This window comes from Anomaloglossus baeobatrachus, chromosome 5 (assembly GCF_048569485.1).
Source record: "Anomaloglossus baeobatrachus isolate aAnoBae1 chromosome 5, aAnoBae1.hap1, whole genome shotgun sequence".
Lineage (NCBI taxonomy): Eukaryota > Metazoa > Chordata > Amphibia > Anura > Aromobatidae > Anomaloglossus > Anomaloglossus baeobatrachus.
In genome coordinates, this window is record NC_134357.1 from 395,275,452 (window position 1) to 395,298,718 (window position 23,267).

The following is a 23,267-nucleotide window of genomic DNA, read 5'->3' on the forward strand; positions in this document are numbered from 1 at the left end:
TGTCTTTTGCTAGCTTCACAATGAGTTATCAATCCATCAGTGATCTCATTATGACAGTCCAATGGGACTGTTTTAAACCTCATCTGACAACAACAGGAAAGTAGATCCTGACTTCAACACCGTATCACATAGATTACTGGCTGAAGCCATTCTGAAACAATCAAACAATTTAGATTCAGGAACACAGCAGAGCTGCTTCCGTCCACACCAGGCTCTCAATAGAGATTGTGCATTGGCTGTGAGGTGTCAATCACAGCAGGGGGTGTTTGGGACTGCTCTGCATGTGATTTTCTAGTCCTGCAAATTATCACAGGGTACTAAACCCTTTAGTTTCCGGAAACAGTTGCACACTGATTAGAGACGCACAGATGCTTTTTATTTTTTAACTCTAACAGCATGCTGTCCTCAGCTTACATAGCAAAAACCTGTTGACAGATTCCCTTTAACTCTTCTATCTGACTTTTTTTGAGTTGTTTTTATCTGATTTATAACTGAAGACCACATAAAGATTGAATGTGCAGGTGCACATAGTGGGGCCCATAAGAGCGAAATGGTGCAATTTTTTTTTAAAATTATGAATCCAAATTGCAAAAATTATTTTGAATTTTGCACACAAAAAAACAAAACAATGTCATCAGAGGCAGGCAGCCACTACAATCACACATCTCATTTTCTCTTTAGGTTCCTTTACCAGAAGAGGTTCAGTTACCACCTGAGGATTCTCATATTCATCGGATTGAGGCAGAAGATCTTGCCAATCACCTTGGTGCTTTTCACTGGGAGCTGTTCAGCTGTGTACATGAGGTGAGGAAGTTTCATTATGTAATTCCTTATTCTAACCTAGTTCTGGTTGTCATCTCCCTGTTAATGAGTATGAGTTCAAGTAACCAACATTTCATCCCAGTGGGAGCTACAGCATTGTGGAGAACTGTAGGTCACCCATGGCCTGCACCTTCTCCTACCAATCAGTTACTCCACAATAGAGATAAAAGCAGTGGAGGCACCCCCCACGATACTCTTGTGAGTAATTATACTTTTGCCTACAGTTCAACACCTTAAGAAAAGTATTGTCTAGTGATGGGCAGAGCCGGACTGTAAAAGTCTGATCCGCGCGGTTTCAAACAAGCCTGAGTGCTGGGCCCGGGCCCGGAATTCTCAGGGAATTCCAGCTAATGATCTACATCCGGCACTCGGGAAATAAAAAAAATGCTTACCGAGAATCTGGGGGGCAGTAACTGCTACCGCGGCCACTCATTCACTGGCCTGGAAGCAGTTACCGCCGTGCCGAAGACTTGGTGAGTATGAAGTGCTTGTTCCTAGCCCCCTATACAACATTTTTAATTGCCGGATTCTGGTCCCCATAGACTTATATCGGGACCTACATACAGCCAGAAAACTGGGACCAATCCCGGGCTGGAACTGTTTTTTTTTTTTAACTCCTTTAGACCCACCGGTCCCGGTTATCTGCGAGTCTGCCCATCACTAGTATTTTCCCATGGTATAAGGTACAGCCATTTTTCACATATGTACAATTTCTCAAAGCCACCTTCACGAGTACCTTTATTACCCAGTTAGTGATTATTTTTGATGGTACCTGACCACCTTGCTGTTGGTTGTCCACTACCCTCCATATGCTTAAAATATTTCCATGCTCAGACCCATCCAAATTTGGTGAGACCGGTTGACTATCTAATGTGTATGGGGTCATCCCAGTGGGGAAAAAAAAAATAGTTGGCCATGTTGAATTATAATGGCTGATCCTTTTGTTCCCCAGCTAGATCCGTCACCAGAGATGTTTAATAGTATTCCCACTCCCCAATGAAAACATATGCCCACTCAACTAAGTTGAGCATATATGTGTAAGGTTGAATCAGAAAAGAGAGCTGTATGGGGAACGAGTATATGGTGTTTGGGCATCTAAACCGTGAGTTTTTTGGTAAATATTTTGGATATAAAACAGAAGAAAATGAAGGTATGATGATGTGGGACCTCAACACACATTATCACTTAAACAGATTAAATTTTTCAATATTACATATTTGACACCATAATGGAGATATTTAGTATTGCAGCTCAGTACAATACAATTGGTGGGGGAAGAAAGCAGCCATAACTTTCTGATCTCATACAACCTCATGAATGAGCTGCTGAACAAGAAAATACATGTGCAGCAGATACAGCATATTGTCAATACTCAAAACATTCCGATGGTCTCAAATCTCCTTTTTTGAAACCTTTTAAACAAAGGAGCATCTCAATGAGGATAAATATTGTGCATTATGTTGTATGCGGAGAGCACCGTCCGTCTATGAACAGCTCATAGTATATGCAGCTAACACTACATTATATGAAAAAATACCCTGGAGACAGGGAAAGATAGAAAGAGACAAACGCGGCGCCAATCTGAGTGCAGTGAGTTTTTTATATATAAAGGTGTTGAAGTAGTGGAACTCTCACCTGGTTCAGAGGTTAGAAAGCCTGGAATAATCCAAAAGGAGTTAATCCACTTTCCAATAGGATTATGGTGCAGTATGCAGCAATTGCAATGGATACTATAGAGGAACCCTCCAGCAGGTCCACTTAGTGAAAGAAGTTCCAAAGGCAATTACCAGTCTTGCGGCGCTCCTGCTACCAATGGTATACATCTTTTTCTCACAATTATACCTGAAGAAGGCTGAAGGATAAACATCCGAGCCGAAACGCGTTGTATAATTAACCATATTTTAATGTACAAACAAGCTATCTCTTTACTTATTTGTATATTGGTCCAGTCATATCTAGAGATGAGCGAACCGGTCCCGGTTCGGCTCGAGGCGGTTCGCCGAACGGGGGGTCTGGCTCGAGTTCGGCTCGTCGAACGTTCGACGAACCGAACTCGAGCCCATAGGAAACAATGGCAGGCAATCACAAACACAGTAAAACACCTAGAAAACACCCTCAAAGGTGTCCAAAAGGTGACAAACAACTCACAACACAACACAAACACATGGGAAAGTGACAAGGACATGTACTCATGCGAAAACAAAACAGCTGGACAAGGAAAAAGAGGAGGACACACAGATATAGGCATGGCACGCCCTTCTAAAGTCATGTAAAACACCGCAAGGTGACTCCAAGCGGAGTCTCCCTTTTTTCCAAAAATTGGGCCCCACACACCCACCCCTTCAGTGGCAGCAGTTGTGCCCCAGTTGTACACTTCACAGCTAGATTTGCATCAAGCACATTCAAAAATACGCCATTCTTATCCGTCCCCAGGATGACACCGGGGTAGGTAGCAAAGTCTTTCCTGATCCCAGCTCTGTTCATCTTGGCTTCTTTTAAAAACACAGCAAGCAAGGGTTACTCCAAGCGGAGTCTCCCTTTTTTCCAAAAATTGGGCCCCACACACACCCACCCCTTCAGTGGCAGCACTTGGGCCCCAGTTGTACACTTCACAGCTAGATTTGCATCAAGCACATTCAAAAATACGCTATTCTTAACCGTCCCCAGGATGACACCGGGGTAGGTAGCAAAGTCTTTCCTGATCCCAGCTCTGTTCATCTTGGCTTCTTTTAAAAACACAGCAAGCAAGGGTTACTCCAAGCGGAGTCTCCCTTTTTTCCAAAAATTGGGCCACACAGACACCCACCCCATCAGTGGCAGCACTTGGGCCCTAGTTGCAAACAGGATGTTTTGATTTGCATCAAGCACATTCAAAAATACGCTATTCTTAGCCGTCCACAGGATGACACCGGGGTAGGTAGCAAAGTCTTTCCTGATCCCAGCTCTGTTCATCTTGGCTTCTTTTAAAAACACAGCAAGCAAGGGTTACTCCAAGCGGAGTCTCCCTTTTTTCCAAAAATTGGGCCACACAGACACCCACCCCATCAGTGGCAGCACTTGGGCCCTAGTTGCAAACAGGATGTTTTGATTTGCATCAAGCACATTCAAAAATACGCTATTCTTAGCCGTCCACAGGATGACACCGGGGTAGGTAGCAAAGTCTTTCCTGATCCCAGCTCTGTTCATCTTGGCTTCTTTTAAAAACACAGCAAGCAAGGGTTACTCCAAGCGGAGTCTCCCTTTTTTCCAAAAATTGGGCCACACAGACACCCACCCCATCAGTGGCAGCACTTGGGCCCTAGTTGCAAACAGGATGTTTTGATTTGCATCAAGCACATTCAAAAATACGCTATTCTTAGCCGTCCCCAGGATGACACCGGGGTAGGTAGCAAAGTCTTTCCTGATCCCAGCTCTGTTCATCTTGGCTTCTTTTAAAAACACAGCAAGCAAGGGTTACTCCAAGCGGAGTCTCCCTTTTTTCCAAAAATTGGGCCACACAGACACCCACCCCATCAGTGGCAGCACTTGGGCCCTAGTTGCAAACAGGATGTTTTGATTTGCATCAAGCACATTCAAAAATACGCTATTCTTAGCCGTCCACAGGATGACACCGGGGTAGGTAGCAAAGTCTTTCCTGATCCCAGCTCTGTTCATCTTGGCTTCTTTTAAAAACACAGCAAGCAAGGGTTACTCCAAGCGGAGTCTCCCTTTTTTCCAAAAATTGGGCCACACAGACACCCACCCCATCAGTGGCAGCACTTGGGCCCTAGTTGCAAACAGGATGTTTTGATTTGCATCAAGCACATTCAAAAATACGCTATTCTTAGCCGTCCCCAGGATGACACCGGGGTAGGTAGCAAAGTCTTTCCTGATCCCAGCTCTGTTCATCTTGGCTTCTTTTAAAAACACAGCAAGCAAGGGTTACTCCAAGCGGAGTCTCCCTTTTTTCCAAAAATTGGGCCACACAGACACCCACCCCATCAGTGGCAGCACTTGGGCCCTAGTTGCAAACAGGATGTTTTGATTTGCATCAAGCACATTCAAAAATACGCTATTCTTAGCCGTCCCCAGGATGACACCGGGGTAGGTAGCAAAGTCTTTGCTGACCCATGACTTGTTCATCTTGGCTTCTTTTAAAAACAATGTAAGCAAGGGTTACTCCAAGCGGAGTCTCCCTTTTTTCCAAAAATTGGGCCACACAGACACCCACCCCATCAGTGGCAGCACTTGGGCCCTAGTTGCAAACAGGATGTTTTGATTTGCATCAAGCACATTCAAAAATACGCTATTCTTAGCCGTCCACAGGATGACACCGGGGTAGGTAGCAAAGTCTTTCCTGATCCCAGCTCTGTTCATCTTGGCTTCTTTTAAAAACACAGCAAGCAAGGGTTACTCCAAGCGGAGTCTCCCTTTTTTCCAAAAATTGGGCCACACAGACACCCACCCCATCAGTGGCAGCACTTGGGCCCTAGTTGCAAACAGGATGTTTTGATTTGCATCAAGCACATTCAAAAATACGCTATTCTTAGCCGTCCACAGGATGACACCGGGGTAGGTAGCAAAGTCTTTCCTGATCCCAGCTCTGTTCATCTTGGCTTCTTTTAAAAACACAGCAAGCAAGGGTTACTCCAAGCGGAGTCTCCCTTTTTTCCAAAAATTGGGCCCCACACACACCCACCCCTTCAGTGGCAGCACTTGGGCCCCAGTTGTACACTTCACAGCTAGATTTGCATCAAGCACATTCAAAAATACGCTATTCTTAACCGTCCCCAGGATGACACCGGGGTAGGTAGCAAAGTCTTTCCTGATCCCAGCTCTGTTCATCTTGGCTTCTTTTAAAAACACAGCAAGCAAGGGTTACTCCAAGCGGAGTCTCCCTTTTTTCCAAAAATTGGGCCACACAGACACCCACCCCATCAGTGGCAGCACTTGGGCCCTAGTTGCAAACAGGATGTTTTGATTTGCATCAAGCACATTCCAAATCCACAAGCATTTACTCTCCCCAGGATGACACAGGGGTAGTAAATTCCTTCTGGATCCATGACTTGTTCATTTTGATGAACGTCAGTCTGTCCACATTGTCACTGGACAGACGCGTGCGCTTATCTGTCAGCACACACCCAGCAGCACTGAATACACGTTCAGAGACAACGCTGGCAGCTGGACACGACAAAATCTCCAAGGCGTAAGTTGCGAGCTCTGGCCATTTTTGTAGGTTTGAAGCCCAAAAGGAGCAAGGCTCCAGTTGCACAGTCATGGCATCGATGTTCATTTGGAGATACTCCTGTATCATCCTCTCCAGCCGTTGACTATGTGTCAGACTTGTTGTCTCTGGTGGCCTTGCAAAAGAGGGTCTAAAAAAATTATGAAAAGATTCCATAAAATTGCTGTTACCGGCACCAGAAAAGGTCCTACTGGTACGGGTAGACTGTTGAAGATGACGAGACCGTCCCATGTTTGTCAAGTTACAACTGGGAGATTCACTCCCTGCACCTGCACGGTTGTTTGGTGGAAAAGCCGAGCTAAGATCTAGTAACAGCTTCTGCTGATACTCCTGCATACGTGCGTCCCTTTCTATGGCTGGAATTATGTCACAAAATTTGGACTTGTACCGGGGATCTAATAGTGTGGCAATCCAGTAGTCATCATCACTTCTAATTTTGACAATACGACTGTCATGTTGGAGGTAGTGCAACAAAAAGGCACTCATGTGTCTTGCGCAGCCATGCGGACCAAGTCCATGCTGTGTTTGTGGCATAGAGGTGCTACCCGTTCTTTCTTCCTCTGACATCTGACCCCAACCTCTTTCAACTGAAATTTGACCAAGGTCTCCCTCATCCGCTGAGTCTTCCATGTCCATGGACAGTTCGTCCTCCATTTCTTCATGTTCTCCTGCACCTTGCTCAACATTTCGCCTGCTACTATGCGCCCTTGTCGATCCCTGTCCCCCATGGTCCCATGCCTGCTGCGTTGGTGATGATGAACGTCTGGACCTTCGTGATGTTGTTGTCCCTTGCGCATATGAATCCTCCTGTAGTTCCTCCCCTTCATGTTGTCCCACCCCCTGACTCCGAATAGTGTTTAGCGTGTGCTCCAGCATGTAAATGACTGGAATCGTCATGCTGATAATGGCATTGTCAGAGCTAAACATATTCGTCGCCATGTCGAAACTGTGCAGAAGGGTGCATAGGTCCTTGATCTGAGACCACTCCATCAGGGTGATCTGCCCCACCTCTGCATCTCGTTGGCCCAGGCTATACGTCATGACGTATTGCACCAGGGCTCTGCGGTGCTGCCACAGTCGCTGTAACATGTGGAGAGTTGAATTCCAGCGTGTCGCCACATCGCATTTCAGGCGATGAACCGGCAGGCCGAAAGACTTCTGGAGCGATGCAAGTCGCTCTGCTGCGGCGCTTGAACGGCGGAAGTGAGCTGACAGTTTTCGTGCCCTGTTCAGAAGGCCATCTAGGCCGGGATAGTGTGTTAAAAATTGCTGCACGACAAGGTTCAACACGTGAGCCATACAAGGTACGTGTGTCACCTTGCCCAGGCGAAGTGCCGCACCCAGGTTTGCAGCATTGTCGCACACGGCCTTACCAGGCTGCAGTTTGAGTGGAGACAACCATTTATTAAACTCGGACCGCAAAGCTGACCACAACTCCTCAGCTGTGTGACTCTTATTACCAAGACATGTCAAGCTAAAGACCGCCTGATGCCGTTGCGCTCTGCTGCCAGCATAGTAATGAGGGGTGCGTGATTCCTTCTGCGCAGTGAGAACGCTGGTGGCCTGACCAGGCAGGCTTGGGGCGGAGGTGGAGGACCCAGATGAGGTGGAGGATGCAGAAGCAGTGGCGGAACTTGGACAGACAGAGGATTGACACACAAGTCGTGGGGACGGCAAGACTTGTGCAGCAGACCCTTCACCATCTATCACCATAGTTACCCAGTGCCCAGTCAGCGACATGTAACGTCCCTGTCCATGCTTACTGGTCCAAGTATCGGTGGTGAAATGCACCCGTTCACACACAGAGTTTCTCAAGGAAGCGGTGATGTTGTGTGCGACATGCTGGTGTAGCGCGGGCACACCTTTCTTAGAGAAGTAGTGGCGACTAGGCATCTGGTACTGGGGCACAGCGACAGACATAAGGTCTCTAAAATCCTGTGTGTCCACTAGGCGGAAAGGCAGCATTTCGGTAGCCAACAGCTTACAGAGGGATAGAGTCAACCTCTTAGCTTTGTCATGGGTCGGAGGAAGTGGCCTTTTATTTGACCACATCTGAGGGACAGAGATCTGGCTGCTGTGTGTAGACGGTGTTGAGTAGGGTGTCCCTGGAAAAATGCAGGTTTGTGAGGAAAGTGCAGGCGGAGACATGATGTTGCCTTCATCCAACGTTGGTGCTATCGATGTCTGAGAGAGCTGTACACACTCACTTGTTTCCCCTTCCAAACCAACTGACGACCTTACAAGCAAACTGCCTGTTGCGGTTACAGTGGTGGAAGTTTTGCGTGGAAAAACAGGTGTGGCAGCTGTCCCCACAGTCCTAGAAGATGAAGAGCGCGCGGATGCAGTGGAAGGGGCGGGCGGTGGATGGTTCGCTCCGCTAGGCCGCATTGCAGCACGGTGAGCTTCCCACCGGGACTTATGATATTTATTCATGTGACGATTCATGGAAGAAGTTGTCAAACTGCTGAGCTTTTGACCTCTACTAAGAGAATCATGACAAATGTTACATATCACATGAGTTGGGCGATCTTTTTCGATGTGAAAAAAGGACCAGGCTAGGCAAGGCTTAGAGGCCATGCGACCTGTTGATCCACCCCGAATAATGCTCATAGGCAGAGTGGTGGCTGAGGATGCAGTTGTAGACGTGCTACCAGTGCTCCGACTCTGTCCAGGAAGGCGCAAGGTAACTTCGTCGTCGGTTGCATCCTCCTCCACCGCCTCTGTTGACCTCCTCGAGTGCCTGACTGGGGGTTGACAGTAGGTGGGATCTAGAACGTCATCATCAATTGTTGTGTTTGCACTCCCCTCCCCCTCAGACCGAGCCTCTTCTTGCCCTGACGGAATATTTAAGTTGTCATCCCAATCGGGTATCTGCGTCTCATCTTCATCAGTATGTTCCTCATTGTCTATAACCACAGGTGTTACAGTTTGTGACAAAGGGTCAACATTATGCTCAGAAACTTGGTCCTCACGGCCTGAATCTGAGTCACAAAGGTTCTGGGCATCACTGCAGACCATTTCCTGTTCTGTACTCACTGTAGCTTGGGAGCAGACCTCTGATTCCCAGGCTATAGTGTGACTGAACAGCTCTGCAGACTCAGCCATCTCAGTTCCACCATACTGTGCAGGGCTGATGGAGACTTCAGAGCTGGGAGAAATCAAGTGTGATTGGGATGACAACTCAGAGGACTGGTGTTTTTTGGATGCGGTACTTGAAGTGGCTGAGAGGGCACTTGTTGGACCACTTGAGATCCATTCAAGCATTTTCCTTTTTTGCCCATCATCTACCTTTCTTCCTGTTGTTCGTGTCCGTAAAAAAGGGAGCACATCGGATTGTCCACGGTAAGTAGTAGACATCTTACTTTTGCTGGTAGATGGTCTATCTTCAGCAGATGATAATGGAGCTTTGCCACCTTCCCCACGGACAAAACCTTTTTTGCCTTTTCCACCACGCCTCTTCCCCTTTCCACCAGCATCTGTCATTTTGCCACTCATGTTGATTGCGACAAGATTGTGGACTGAAAATGTGGTAGTAAAAATTGAGAGGTGGTGAAGATTGCAGTGGTGGTCTAGCTTTATTAACAGCAGAATAATAAAGAATAAATATCCCTGACAATGCAACTTAGTTATAATTAGTTGGAGTGTGCAACGCAGGCAGACGTGCTGCAAATGTCTTTGCACTAGTGGGACTATAGCAAAGTCCAATAGCCACGTATAGGATGCCACTAGGTACACTGAGTGTTTGCTAGTATAATGGCTTGGTTAGAATGAGTTGTAGTGTGCAACGCAGGCAGACGCGCTCTGCAAATGTCTTTGCACTAGTGGGACTATAGCAAAGTCCAATAGCCACGTATAGGATGCCACTAGGTACACTGAGTGTTTGCTAGTATAATGGCTTGGTTAGAATGAGTTGTAGTGTGCAACGCAGGCAGACGCGCTCTGCAAATGTCTTTGCACTAGTGGGACTATAGCAAAGTCCAATAGCCACGTATAGGATGCCACTAGGTACACTGAGTGTTTGCTAGTATAATGGCTTGGTTAGAATGAGTTGTAGTGTGCAACGCAGGCAGACGCGCTCTGCAAATGTCTTTGCACTAGTGGGACTATAGCAAAGTCCAATAGCCACGTATAGGATGCCACTAGGTACACTGAGTGTTTGCTAGTATAATGGCTTGGTTAGAATGAGTTGTAGTGTGCAACGCAGGCAGACGCGCTCTGCAAATGTCTTTGCACTAGTGGGACTATAGCAAAGTCCAATAGCCACGTATAGGATGCCACTAGGTACACTGAGTGTTTGCTAGTATAATGGCTTGGTTAGAATGAGTTGTAGTGTGCAATGCAGGCAGACGCGCTCTGCAAATGTCTTTGCACTAGTGGGACTATAGCAAAGTCCAATAGCCACGTATAGGATGCCACTAGGTACACTGAGTGTTTGCTAGTATAATGGCTTGGTTAGAATGAGTTGTAGTGTGCAACGCAGGCAGACGCGCTCTGCAAATGTCTTTGCACTAGTGGGACTATAGCAAAGTCCAATAGCCACGTATAGGATGCCACTAGGTACACTGAGTGTTTGCTAGTATAATGGCTTGGTTAGAATGAGTTGTAGTGTGCAACGCAGGCAGACGCGCTCTGCAAATGTCTTTGCACTAGTGGGACTATAGCAAAGTCCAATAGCCACGTATAGGATGCCACTAGGTACACTGAGTGTTTGCTAGTATAATGGCTTGGTTAGAATGAGTTGTAGTGTGCAACGCAGGCAGACGCGCTCTGCAAATGTCTTTGCACTAGTGGGACTATAGCAAAGTCCAATAGCCACGTATAGGATGCCACTAGGTACACTGAGTGTTTGCTAGTATAATGGCTTGGTTAGAATGAGTTGTAGTGTGCAACGCAGGCAGACGCGCTCTGCAAATGTCTTTGCACTAGTGGGACTATAGCAAAGTCCAATAGCCACGTATAGGATGCCACTAGGTACACTGAGTGTTTGCTAGTATAATGGCTTGGTTAGAATGAGTTGTAGTGTGCAACGCAGGCAGACGCGCTCTGCAAATGTCTTTGCACTAGTGGGACTATAGCAAAGTCCAATAGCCACGTATAGGATGCCACTAGGTACACTGAGTGTTTGCTAGTATAATGGCTTGGTTAGAATGAGTTGTAGTGTGCAACGCAGGCAGACGCGCTCTGCAAATGTCTTTGCACTAGTGGGACTATAGCAAAGTCCAATAGCCACGTATAGGATGCCACTAGGTACACTGAGTGTTTGCTAGTATAATGGCTTGGTTAGAATGAGTTGTAGTGTGCAATGCAGGCAGACGCGCTCTGCAAATGTCTTTGCACTAGTGGGACTATAGCAAAGTCCAATAGCCACGTATAGGATGCCACTAGGTACACTGAGTGTTTGCTAGTATAATGGCTTAGTTATCAGTTGGAGTGTGCAGAGGACAAGAGGGTACAGTGGCAGGATTGTGGTGCTCTGGGTAGAGGAATGGAAGACTGCCTTTCTATTCCCTCCTAATGGTGAAATGCAGGTAGGAAATCCCTGACCTGGGCTACACAGACGCTGTTGCTGTTTGCAGGACCTGTCACCTATGGCTCTCTGACCCTGCCGGTTGGAGCCCTTAAAAGGACTGCTATAAAGTGCTCTCCCTAAGCTGTCTAACGCTGTGTATGCAGCGCATACAGCTGTATCGGCTATAGGACTCAGGAAGACGGAGCTGCGACAGTGATGTCTGACACCAAAGACGCAGAAGGCAGATAATGGCGTCCGTGAAGAAAATGTCCGGTTTTATAATGCAGGGACATGTGACATGCAGATCCTATCACACATGCCGTTGCTTCTCTGGCTCAAAGTCCACTTAGCTGTGTGTGTGTCTGGGATTGGCTGACATGCTGGCCCGCCCCACAAGACGCGCGCGCTTAGGGAAGGAAGACAAGAAAAAAAAAAAAAAAAAATGGCGATCGCCATTATAGAAACAGCAGTGATCTGAAGGCGCTGTTCACGCACACTATACACTGAAATGTGATAATAGTTTGATTCACAGAGTGACTTACACTATTACAGCAGAAACCAAGCTATGATTTAGCTGTTTTTTGGCTGCTAGAACCGTTCTCGAACGTTTCTAGAACTACCGAGCTTTTGCAAAAAGCTCGAGTTCTAGTTCGATCTAGAACATGCCCCAAAATCACTCGAGCCGCGAACTGGAGAACCACGAACCACGAACCGCGCTCAACTCTAGTCATATCATATGACCAAAAATCATCCAATATGTTCCACCATTGGTAGCAGGAGAGCCGCAAGACTTGTAATTGCCTTTGGAACTACATTATATGAGCAGGTGTTAATATCTAATAAAGAGCGAGTCACAGGGAGGTAACAGACCCAGGCAGGTGGACATCAGACCTGCCGGTAATGAAGAAAACAGACCCCCTCGGCAGATGGGGATGAAGCGAATAACACACTTATCACATGGGGAGTAACGGAGCCAATATGATGTGAAAAGGAATGACTGGTTTGTGGTTGATTTAGTCCGTGACAAGTCAAGTCTATGATTACCTCAGGAGCCAAATCTTTACCTGTAAAATCCTGTGCAGAAGTGAACACATTTCTGGGTTATTTTAGGGTGAGCATTTGTCTGACAAAACAAACAGGAAAATCTATAAATCTTTCACAACACTGACACAAATTGCCACATCAGTCTGCTACCGTAGACTTACCACATCTGACCTACACACGCTGAATCTGTGGACAGAATACACAGCAAGGATCTGCAAAGTGACACGTGATACCCTTGAAGATTTATAAAAAGGGTAGATTATTCTGTAAAGTACTCACCTCAGCTGCTACGGAACATCTTTTCAGAGGAATTGGGAGCTTCACTGACTGAATACAACAATCAACCATTTCTTCAAAGTGAGATTCAGGTGTTCTATGGAATAATAAAAAGAAAAAGGTTTTGGTACCGTGTTAGCCAGTTGAAAAATTATTGATTGCTCTCAGTGAGAGAAACAAAATTAAATTTTTGTAGTTGTGATACTTTTTAATGGCTAACTAAAATAAAATATATGATGATGTTATAAAGCAAGCTTTCGAGACATCTCAGGTCTCTTCCTCAGGCATGGTATGACAAAATATCTGAAGAAACACAAATACAGTATATGCACAAACAGAGCAGAGGGATGGCATAATAAAATACATTTAAATAAACAAACACTGAGCTTAGAAAGTGAATCCTTAGTTAGCTTTGATTAGTGGTGTGAGTTTTATTGTCCCAATATCCATGTAGGATTAGAGGTCTGGTGAGTCTCTGGAGCTGACCTCTCAGATTTTGTAATGAGTCATAAATCCTTCTGACAGGTTGAGTCCTGTGTCCACAGAGTTAAACATTGTGATGAATCTGTATTCCCAGACCCTGCGATGGCTCTGTGATCTGAAGTTGCCTTTTAATATGACAACTTTCATGTGGTTTATGTTGTGTCCTGAAGCACAGAAATGTTTGGCCACAGGTAAATGAATTTTTTGTCTGTAATTGTGTGGCGGTAAGATCTCATCCTTGCTCTCAGTCTCTGTCCTGTTTCTCCAACATAGAGGCCCCCAATAGGACATACAGTGCACAGGATTAAGTACACCACGTTGGAAGAGGAACATGTGAATGTCCCAGGAATTTTATAGTCCTTCTGTGTGTTAGGGATCTTTATCTGGTCTTTGTACTCTACATGAGTGCAGGTTTTGCAGCTCTTTACATTGCAAGGATAAGTTCCACTTGATGTGTCTGAGGGCATAGAACTTTGGATCATGATGCTCCTTAAATTAGGAGGTTGCCTGTAGCATAGCAATGGAGGATCTTTGAATATTGTTTTTAACCGGTTATCCTTGTTTAGAATGTGGTGAAGTTTCTTGGCCATTCTTCTCAGTACCTCAAGCTGTGGGTTGTAGGTCACCACCAGAGGTACTCGACTATTTTCCTCTTTTTGTTTGTATTGAAGCAGTTCACTTCTAGGGGTCCTTGGTGCTCTAATGATCTGATCATCTATGGAGGTGGGGTGGTAGCCTTGGTTTAGAAATGTCTTTTTAAGATGGGTTAAGTGTTCATCCCTGTCTGCAGGGCTGGAACAGATACGATTATATCTGAGGGCCTGGCTGTAGACAATGGACTTTTTAATGTTTAATGTGTTTGGAGTGAAAGCTGTCCCATCTGAGGTATGTGGGATGGTCAATAGGCTTCCGATACACCGATGTTTGGATTGAACCATTTTGAATTTTTATGGTTGTATCCAGGAAGTTGATTTCTGTTTTTGAGTGTTCCAATGTCAAGTTTATGGTAGAATGAAATGCATTGAATTTTTCATGAAATTTTAGAAGCTCCTGTTCAGATTCGGTCCAGATTATTAAGATGTCATCGATGAAACAGAAATAGGCCAATGGTTTGCGGTTGCAGGATGCTAAAAATTCATTTTCCAGTTTAGCCATGAAAAGGTGGACATACTGTGGTGCCATTTTGCTTCCCATAGCAGTTCCTGTGCATTGTAGATATAGCTCTTCGCCAAAAGAGAAAAAGTTGTGTGTGAGGATGAATTTGGTGAGTCTTAATACAGACTCAGGAGGGATCCCATTAGCTACAAGAAACATTTGGCAGGTGGTTAGTCCATCTTCATGTGGGATGTTAGAGTATAAGGATTCCACATCCATGGTGGCTAAGATGGTACTCTCGGGTAGGGGACCTATTGTAGATAGCTTTTTCAAAAGGTCAGTGATGTCCTGTATATAGCTGGCTGTGTTTCTCACCAGTGGCTTAAGGACATTTTCTACCCACCCAGAGAGTTTCTCAGTGAGCGTTCCCACCCCTGAGATGATTGGCCTCCCTGGGTTACCTGGTTTATGAATCTTGGGTAGCATATAGAAAACTCCCATCCTTGGATTCTCAGGTATTAGGTCCAGAAGGTTTGTGAAGTCTGTACTCAGACATCTGATGACTTTTTTCAATTCGCTCATATATTTTGGGGTTGGGTCATCATCCAGTCTGGTGTAGTACTGTATATCCATTAGTTGTCTGTTTGCTTCTTTAATGTAGTCTGTTGTGTTCAGGAGAACTATGGCGCCTCCTTTATCTGCTGGCTTAATAGTGATCTCCTTGTTTTTCTTCAGGCTGTGAATTACCCTTCTCTCCTGCACACTGATATTATATGTTTCTTCTGCTTTTTTGTCCAATATTGTTGACTGTACCGAATATCTAAATGAGTCAATATACTGGTCCAAAATGGTGTTGCGGCCAGGAGGAGGTGTCCAGTCAGACTTTTTTTGTTCTCTGTTTTGATTTGTGTTTGAATCAAAATGCTGTGGAGAGAAAAGCGCACATAGGGTCTTATCTGGCAAACAATGCAGGCTTAGAAAATGAAAACAGGTGCTCACCTATGGAAGTTGTGACAGGCACAACTCCTATGTATGCAGAAAATGGTCAAGCAGCAGCCCCGATGATGCAACAGGGAATCATGAATGGATAAGAAAGTCGGGTTTAACACTGCGCTAAAACCATGAAGCCAAACGATGTGATGAATTCTTTGCTATATTTTCTTTATTTAGGCCAGGTCTACGCGTTTCAAAGGCATGTCCGCCTTCTTCATCAGGACAAAGGAAAAAACAGCATGATACCAATTGCTACTTGGGGATACATATATATTGAAAAAGAGGCTCCACACCTACACAGGTGATGTCAGTCAGGGAGTGGCTGAACATCACGTGTATGAATAACAGAAAGCAGTGGAGAAAAAAATGGAAGAAACAGAAAGAAGAAAAAAAAAAAAAAAAAAAAAAAAAAAAAGGAATTGGAAGGGGTTAAAACAGAGGGGTGTACGCATATGTCTGTAAAAAATTAAAGGGGAGATCTGTTGGAAGAGTATTCGTGTCACTAATGGGGGGAGTATTAAATAAAAAATGCCTCTTTAGAGTCAATTTTCTGATATAATTTTGGACATCTAAAAACACATCAAAGTCCTTGGAATGATATGAATGATTATATCAGAAAATTGACTCTAAAGAGGCATTTTTTATTAAATAGTAATACTCCCCCCATTAGTGACACGAATACTCTTCCAACAGATCTCCCCTTTGTCCACACTATTGTCAAACCCAAATCCAAATTCTACCCCACAGGGAGCAAAGGTCATCACATCAAGACTTTTAGTGACTTAGTTTTGACAGACCTCAAGGTGTTCATGAATACCAAAAGAAATTTGCAGCATAACCTCTCCCATAAAGAGAGATTGGCACTCAAAAACCTAAAAAATAATCGAGAAATTGTCATCAGATCGGCCGATAAAGGGGGAGGCATTGTCGTCCAGAACAGGGGCGATTATGTAAATGAGGCTTTAAGGATACTCTCTGATCCCTTATACTATCAGACAGTAGAATGGGGGAAATATGATTCTGCTGTCATAGCCTATAAGGGTTTAATACAAAAAGCCGTTGATAATAATATTTTGAATTCATCTGAAAAGAGATTTTTACAGATTGATAGTTTTAATGTAGCATTTTTTTACCATCTGCCTAAATTGCATAAAAATCCGGTAAACCCCCCTGGACGCCCTATCATCTCAGGCATCAATTCACTCACAGCAAATTTAGCGGCATATGTGGATCAATTACTGCAACCGTATGTGATGGATTTAGGGAGTTATCTGAGAGATTCCTCCCATCTCATAAACATAATCAAAGATATTCCTTGGAAACAATCGTATCTCTTTGTAACTGTTGATGTTTCCGCATTATATTCAAATATTGCCCATGATTTGGGTCTTTTCAGTCTATGGTTTTTTCTCACCAAAGATAGCAGATTTCCTGCAATCCAAAAGAGGTTACCTTTTGGAGGCTATGAGCTTCATTTTACATAACAATTTCTTCACGTTCCTAGATAAACTTTACCATCAATATCTGGGTACAGCGATGGGATCAAAAGCAGCTTGTTCGTATGCAAATTTATTTATGGGACTATTCGAGAACCTCCATATACTGGATGGTAGTCATGTAAACAGTATTGTTGTCTACAAAAGATTCATAGATGATCTGTTTTTTATATGGGATAATGAACAAAACAATATTGATTCCTTTCTTGCTTTGTTAAATGAAAATACTTGGGGTTTGAATTTTACATCAACTGTCCATGATAAGACAATTCATTTTTTAGATCTGACACTTTATCATCAAAACAGCCGTATTCTTACCAAGACTTATTTTAAACAGGTGGACACTAATAGCTATATAAATTTCAATAGCGAACACTATGATAAATGGTTGCTCAATATACCGGTAAATCAATATAAAAGGATAAGGAGAAATTGCACAACAGATGAGGATTTCTCTGATCAGGTTGCCATTTTAAAAGAGCGGTTCTTGGAGAAAAAATATCCCCGTAATTTAATCAAAAAAGCCTTCACTACCACAAGATCTTTAAAACAAAAGGATTTGCTTGTTTCTAGGAAAGTTTTCCAATCCGATAATAAAGCAGACGGCGCGAGCCCGATTGTTAATGATTTTGCCCTCAATTTTATTACTACTTACAGCAGTGACAATTTTAGGATTAAAAAAATTTTTTCAAAACACTGGGATATACTTTTAAATGACCCCATTTTAATGGGCATTTTACCCTCCCAACCGGGTTTTACTTTTAGGAGAGCTCCTACTATTAAGAATATTTTAGCTCCCAGTAGACTTAAAGATACTAGGAGCTCTAACACTACAACCCCTGTAATAGGGTCATTTAGATGTAATGCAAAAAACTGTCTCTGCTGCAAGATCATCGGTCATAATAAGATATCGTTTTGTTCGCACGTGGGTGCTGAGATTTTCCCTATTAAGGATTATATGACCTGCCAGACCGACCATGTCGTTTACTTATTGGATTGTATCTGTGGTAAGCAGTATGTGGGGAGGACTTGCCAGGCATTGCACAATAGGTTAAATTCTCACCGACATAACGTCAAGATTGGATATATGTTGCACAGTTTATCTAGACATTGTGCTTTATTTCACAATAAGATGATGTCCTGTACAATCACCCCTATTGAACATATTCCCTCAGATATACCAAATAGATTAGAATTATTAAGCAAAAAAGAGACCTTTTGGATCCATAAGCTCAGTACTCTAAAACCGCATGGGCTCAATGAATTGACCGATCTGTTTTATTAATCCTCGCTTATTATTTAAAAAAAAAAAAAAAAAAAAAAATTTAAAAAAATTTTTAAAAAATTTTTTTTGGGATTTTTTTAATGTTTTATGTGAAATAAATTCCCAACAAATATTTTTTGGATATATATTATATATATTTCTTTTACATTTTCTAATGCGGTCTGCATAAACATGAAGTTTTTATACACCCAGTTTTTATCCTAATATAATAAGGACATTTTAATTTTTATATATGTATTTTTCCCCATTTTATTAAGATACTCCAAAAATTCCTTCCCCCTTCCCCAGCTTTCATTATAAGGTGGGATTGTATGTTTTTATATACAACTTTTCATATATATCCTTTTATCTGTTGGTTGTGATAATTATTTTATTTGGTTTCAGCGTGTTTCTTAAAGGTTTTTACTCTTTATATTATATTCATATCTATTGTATGTATTTATTTAAATGTGATACCATCAAACACTGTTTTTTGCCCTTGGATGGATGAATACAAAATTTGATCTTTATATTTGTTTCACTCTCCAGAAACTATCTTCTTTATTCTTTTCATATTTGATCTACCCCCTTTTTTCACTCACTGTATTTTGTTCCAGCCCGTTCTCTATGCCGACATGAATTCTTTTCACCCTGCTCCTTCATGCGCACGCATGCGCAGATAATTTTTTTCCCACGCTTTGAACTCATTTCACCCCTTTCAGCACTTCACATAGCACGTTGGAGTTTTTTTTTTTTTTTTTCCCTATGCCCGTGTGTCCTATTTTTCTTTCACTTTCTTGTACCTCACAAAACCCCTTTTTTTCACTGCTGGATTATTTCCAGTATCATACATACATATATTTTTGCACCTTTTTGCTGATTGTTTTGTCAGCGACCTGACACTATATTTTTATGTATTTTTAGGCGTAAGCTTTACAAATAAAGCACATTTTTTTACATTTGTTTCTATTAAAGCAAAAATCCGTGTGTCCCATTTTTCTTTCACATTCTTGTACCTCACAAAACCCTCTTTTTTTCATTGCTGGATCATCTCCAGTATTATACATATATATATATTTTTGCACTTTTTTGTTGATTGTCTTGTTAACGACCTGACACTATATTTTTATGTATTTTTTAGGCGCAAGCTTTACAAATAAAGCACATTTCTTTACATTTGTTTTTTATTAAAGCAAAAACCCGTGTGTCCCAACCCCCCTTTTTTTCACATTTTTGTACCTCGAAAAAAAACCCCCTTTTTTTCACTGCTGGATCATCTCCAGTATCATACATATATATATTTTTGCACTTTTTTGCTGATTGTTTTTGTCAGCGATCTGACACTATATTTTTATGTATCTTTAGGCACAAGTTTTACAAATAAAGCACATTTGTTTTTATTAAAGCATAAACCCCCCTTTTTTTTTACTGCTGGATCATCTCCAGTATTATATACATATATATATTTTCGCACCTTCTTGCTGATATATTTTTGCACCTTCTTGCTGATTGTTTTGGCAGCGACCTGACATTATATTTTTATGTATTTTTAGGCGCAAGCTTTATAAATAAAGCACATTTTTTTACATTTGTTTTTTTATTAAAGCAAAAAATTTTTTACAGACATATGCGTACACCCCTCTGTTTTAACCCCTTCCAATTCCTTTTTTTTTTTTTTTTTTTTTCTTCTTTCTGTTTCTTCCATTTTTTTCTCCACTGCTTTCTGTTATTCATACACGTGATGTTCAGCCACTCCCTGACTGACATCACCTGTGTAGGTGTGGAGCCTCTTTTTCAATATATATGTATCCCCAAGTAGCAATTGGTATCATGCTGTTTTTTCCTTTGTCCTGATGAAGAAGGCGGACATGCCTTTGAAACGCGTAGACCTGGCCTTGATTTGTGTTTGGCTGTTTAGAAGCTTCAAGTTTTCTTTAGCATCAAAAAACTCCCTTCAGTCTCAGTCTCCTGAAGTATTGTTCCATGTCACTACAAAGCTGTGTTTTGTCTAGAGGTTTTGTAGGACAAAATGTGAGACCTCTGGAAAGCACACTGAGTTCTAGATTAGTGGGTTTGTGGGATGACAAATTAATAACACAGCTGACTGTACCTGTGTACCTATGGAATAATCTACCACCTAATATAAATGATTAAGAATGGTACATTTTTCTTTGAAATTCCTTGACCTGTATGAAATGTTTTTCCTTTACATAGTTTAGGCCTTTATACAGTGCAGTGTACTCCCACACAATGCCAGCCACTGTGTCCTCCCGTGCAGTGCCAGCTACTGTGTTCTTCTGTGCAGTGCCAGCTACTGTGTCCTCCCGGGCAGTGCCAACTGCTGTCCTCCTGTGCAGTGCCTGCCACAGTGTCCTCTTGTGCAGTGCCTTCCACAGTGTTCTCTTGTGCAGTGCCAACTACTGCCCTCCCATTAAGTGCAAGCCACACTGTCCTCCCGTGAAGTGCCAACTACTGTCCTCCCGTGCAGTACCAGCCACAGTGTCCTCCTGTGCAGTGCCAACTGCTGTCTTTCTGTGCAGTGACAACCACAGTTTCCTTCGTGCAGTGCGAACTGCTGTCCTCCCTTGCAGTGCCAGCTACGGTGTCCTCCGATGCACTGCCAACTGTTGTCCTCATGCAGTGCCAACTACTGTGTCCTTCCATGCAGTGCCAACTGATGTCCTCCCATACAGTGACAGTCACAGTATACTCCCATGCAGTGCCAGCTACTGTATCCTCCAATACAATATCCTCCCATGCAGTGCCAATTACTCTGTCCTCCAACACAGTCCCAGTCACAGAGTAGTCCCATGCAGTGACAGCTGCCAGCCACAGTACTCCCGTGCTGTGACAGCTATTGTGTCCTCCCATATGATGCCAGCCAAAGTGTACTCCCTTACAATATCAGCCATGGTGTGCTTCAGCACAGTCTTCCCATTCAGTGCTAGATTGTATGTCCTTCCATACAGTATCAGTCACAGTGTCCTCCTGTACAGTGCCATCCACAGTGCTCTCCCTTGCAGTGCCAGCCCCAGAGTCGTCTCTTACAGAGTGAGCCACAGTATCTTTTTGTACAGTGACAGCCATAGTTTACACCAACATACAGTGCAAGTCAGTGTGCTATCATCCAGTACAGTTTCCGTCACTGTGTTCTCCCATACATTGCCTGCCGCAGTGTTTCTCCCGTATAGTGCCAGCCATAGTGTGCCCCAACATAAAGTGCAAATCACCATATGCCATGCAGTATCACTCAATACAATATGCCTACTTCGGTAGACAACGTGTACTCCTATTCTCAGCTGAATACTATATGATTGCTTTTAGTAGTTTGGGAAAGCTAGGGGTCAACCATTGTGGGATCTGTAAAAGGCAGCCATATTGGATGTCACCCAATTTACCCTGAGAAGAACATATATTAGTAACAACAATATAAGTTTTATCAACTTTACAAAATAGGACGACCCAAGTATCTATATTTACTGGTGTCATTGTCTCCTGAGCCTATTCTCCCATCATCCTGAACTACTAATAAAAGCTTCCGTCTCCCCGGGTGTCACACACTGGTAATATATTAGTGTAAGGAGATTATGGAGATGGAATGAGAACAGGAGCAGACATGTATGAAATGTAATCAGCCTGTGTGTAATGTGTGCAGTGAGAATGTGTATTGCCCTGATAGTGCTGCACCAGGGAGTTCTCACCGTGCCGTTCTGTGGTGCCATGGCCACATGCATTGTATTAATGGAAATGGGAGATATCTTGCCAACACTGCAAAAGAGCAAAGATGGGACATGTCCGCACAAAGCATTTAGCTTCCCTTATTAAATAAGCTTGGTCATGTGGTTATTGAGTCTTTATAGCCTCAAGGAAGATGGGATATTGATGGAAGTGTCACCAGGCACGCTGATCTATCGTCCCATGAAGAAGCCAATATTCAAGCACATTTGCTGCCGTAACCACACGAAGCTCTGATGATGGAAGCCTTCTCCATTCTCCATCAAATTAAATTCTGCGACTTTGTTCTGTACATTGTGGCTATATGCAGATGATGTGCCTCGTCCCATTAAAGGCTATTAAATTAAATTAACAACATATGTTTGATTAAACTAATGGGACTGTCATTTTCATACAAAATATCACAGGTATACATACATATAGCAATACAAGTCCCCCGCTGGCTATCTTGCTTCGTCTTCTGATAAGGAAAATACACAGACAAAATAGCTATATAAAAAATATATAACTACAAGGTTGGGGTCAGACAAGCATATATCATCTGATGCAAGAGAATCAGATCCTATATGCAAATGACACTCGGCTCAAACTCTGCTGTAAGCGTCTGCCAAGTGTTACTCACTGTGATCTGAGTCTCTCTCATGCAAGAATCGGAGCACAGGTGCGGAGAAGAGGGAGAGATTAATTTCTCCATCTTCTCCATTGCCTGTCTCTGTGTATATCGGACTGCACTCGGATGCAGTCCAATGTTTCACACACTCCATAGACCTGTATGGATGCGCGTGATCAGGGCCGGCTCCAGGTTTTTGTGGGCCCTGGGCGGAAGAGTCCCGGTGGGCCCCATCCACACGCAGACACACACATACGTACACATACATATACATATTTAAAGACAAACTCACAAAAATACGTATAGAACTGACATATCTATACAGTCATATACACTGACATACATAGATACACATCATACATGCATACAGACACACAACACAACTCTGCTAGATACATACATACAGACACACACAGCTCTGCTGGATACATACACACATAGCTCTGCTACATACACACATAGCTCTGCTACATACATACACAGCTCTGCTGGATACATACACACATAGCTCTGCTACATACATACACACATAGCTCTGCTACATACATACACACATAGCTCTGCTACATACATACACAGCTCTGCTGGATACATACACACATAGCTCTGCTACATACACACATAGCTCTGCTACATACATACACAGCTCTGCTGGATACATACACACATAGCTCTGCTACATACATACACACATAGCTCTGCTACATACATACACA

The 23,267-nt window shown here is 43.3% G+C and overlaps 1 protein-coding gene across 4 annotated transcripts in view; it reads left to right on the top strand.

Moving 5' to 3' along the window:
• The window catches only part of RAPGEFL1 (Rap guanine nucleotide exchange factor like 1), a 136,486-nt gene that overhangs the window by 90,508 nt on the left and 22,711 nt on the right, over positions 1-23,267 (top strand). For all 4 annotated transcript variants that reach the window (XM_075350148.1, XM_075350149.1, XM_075350147.1 and 1 more), the window contains one exon: positions 682-804. In XM_075350148.1, coding sequence (XP_075206263.1) covers positions 682-804 — 123 coding nt within the window. The remainder of the gene's footprint in view (positions 1-681; positions 805-23,267) is intronic.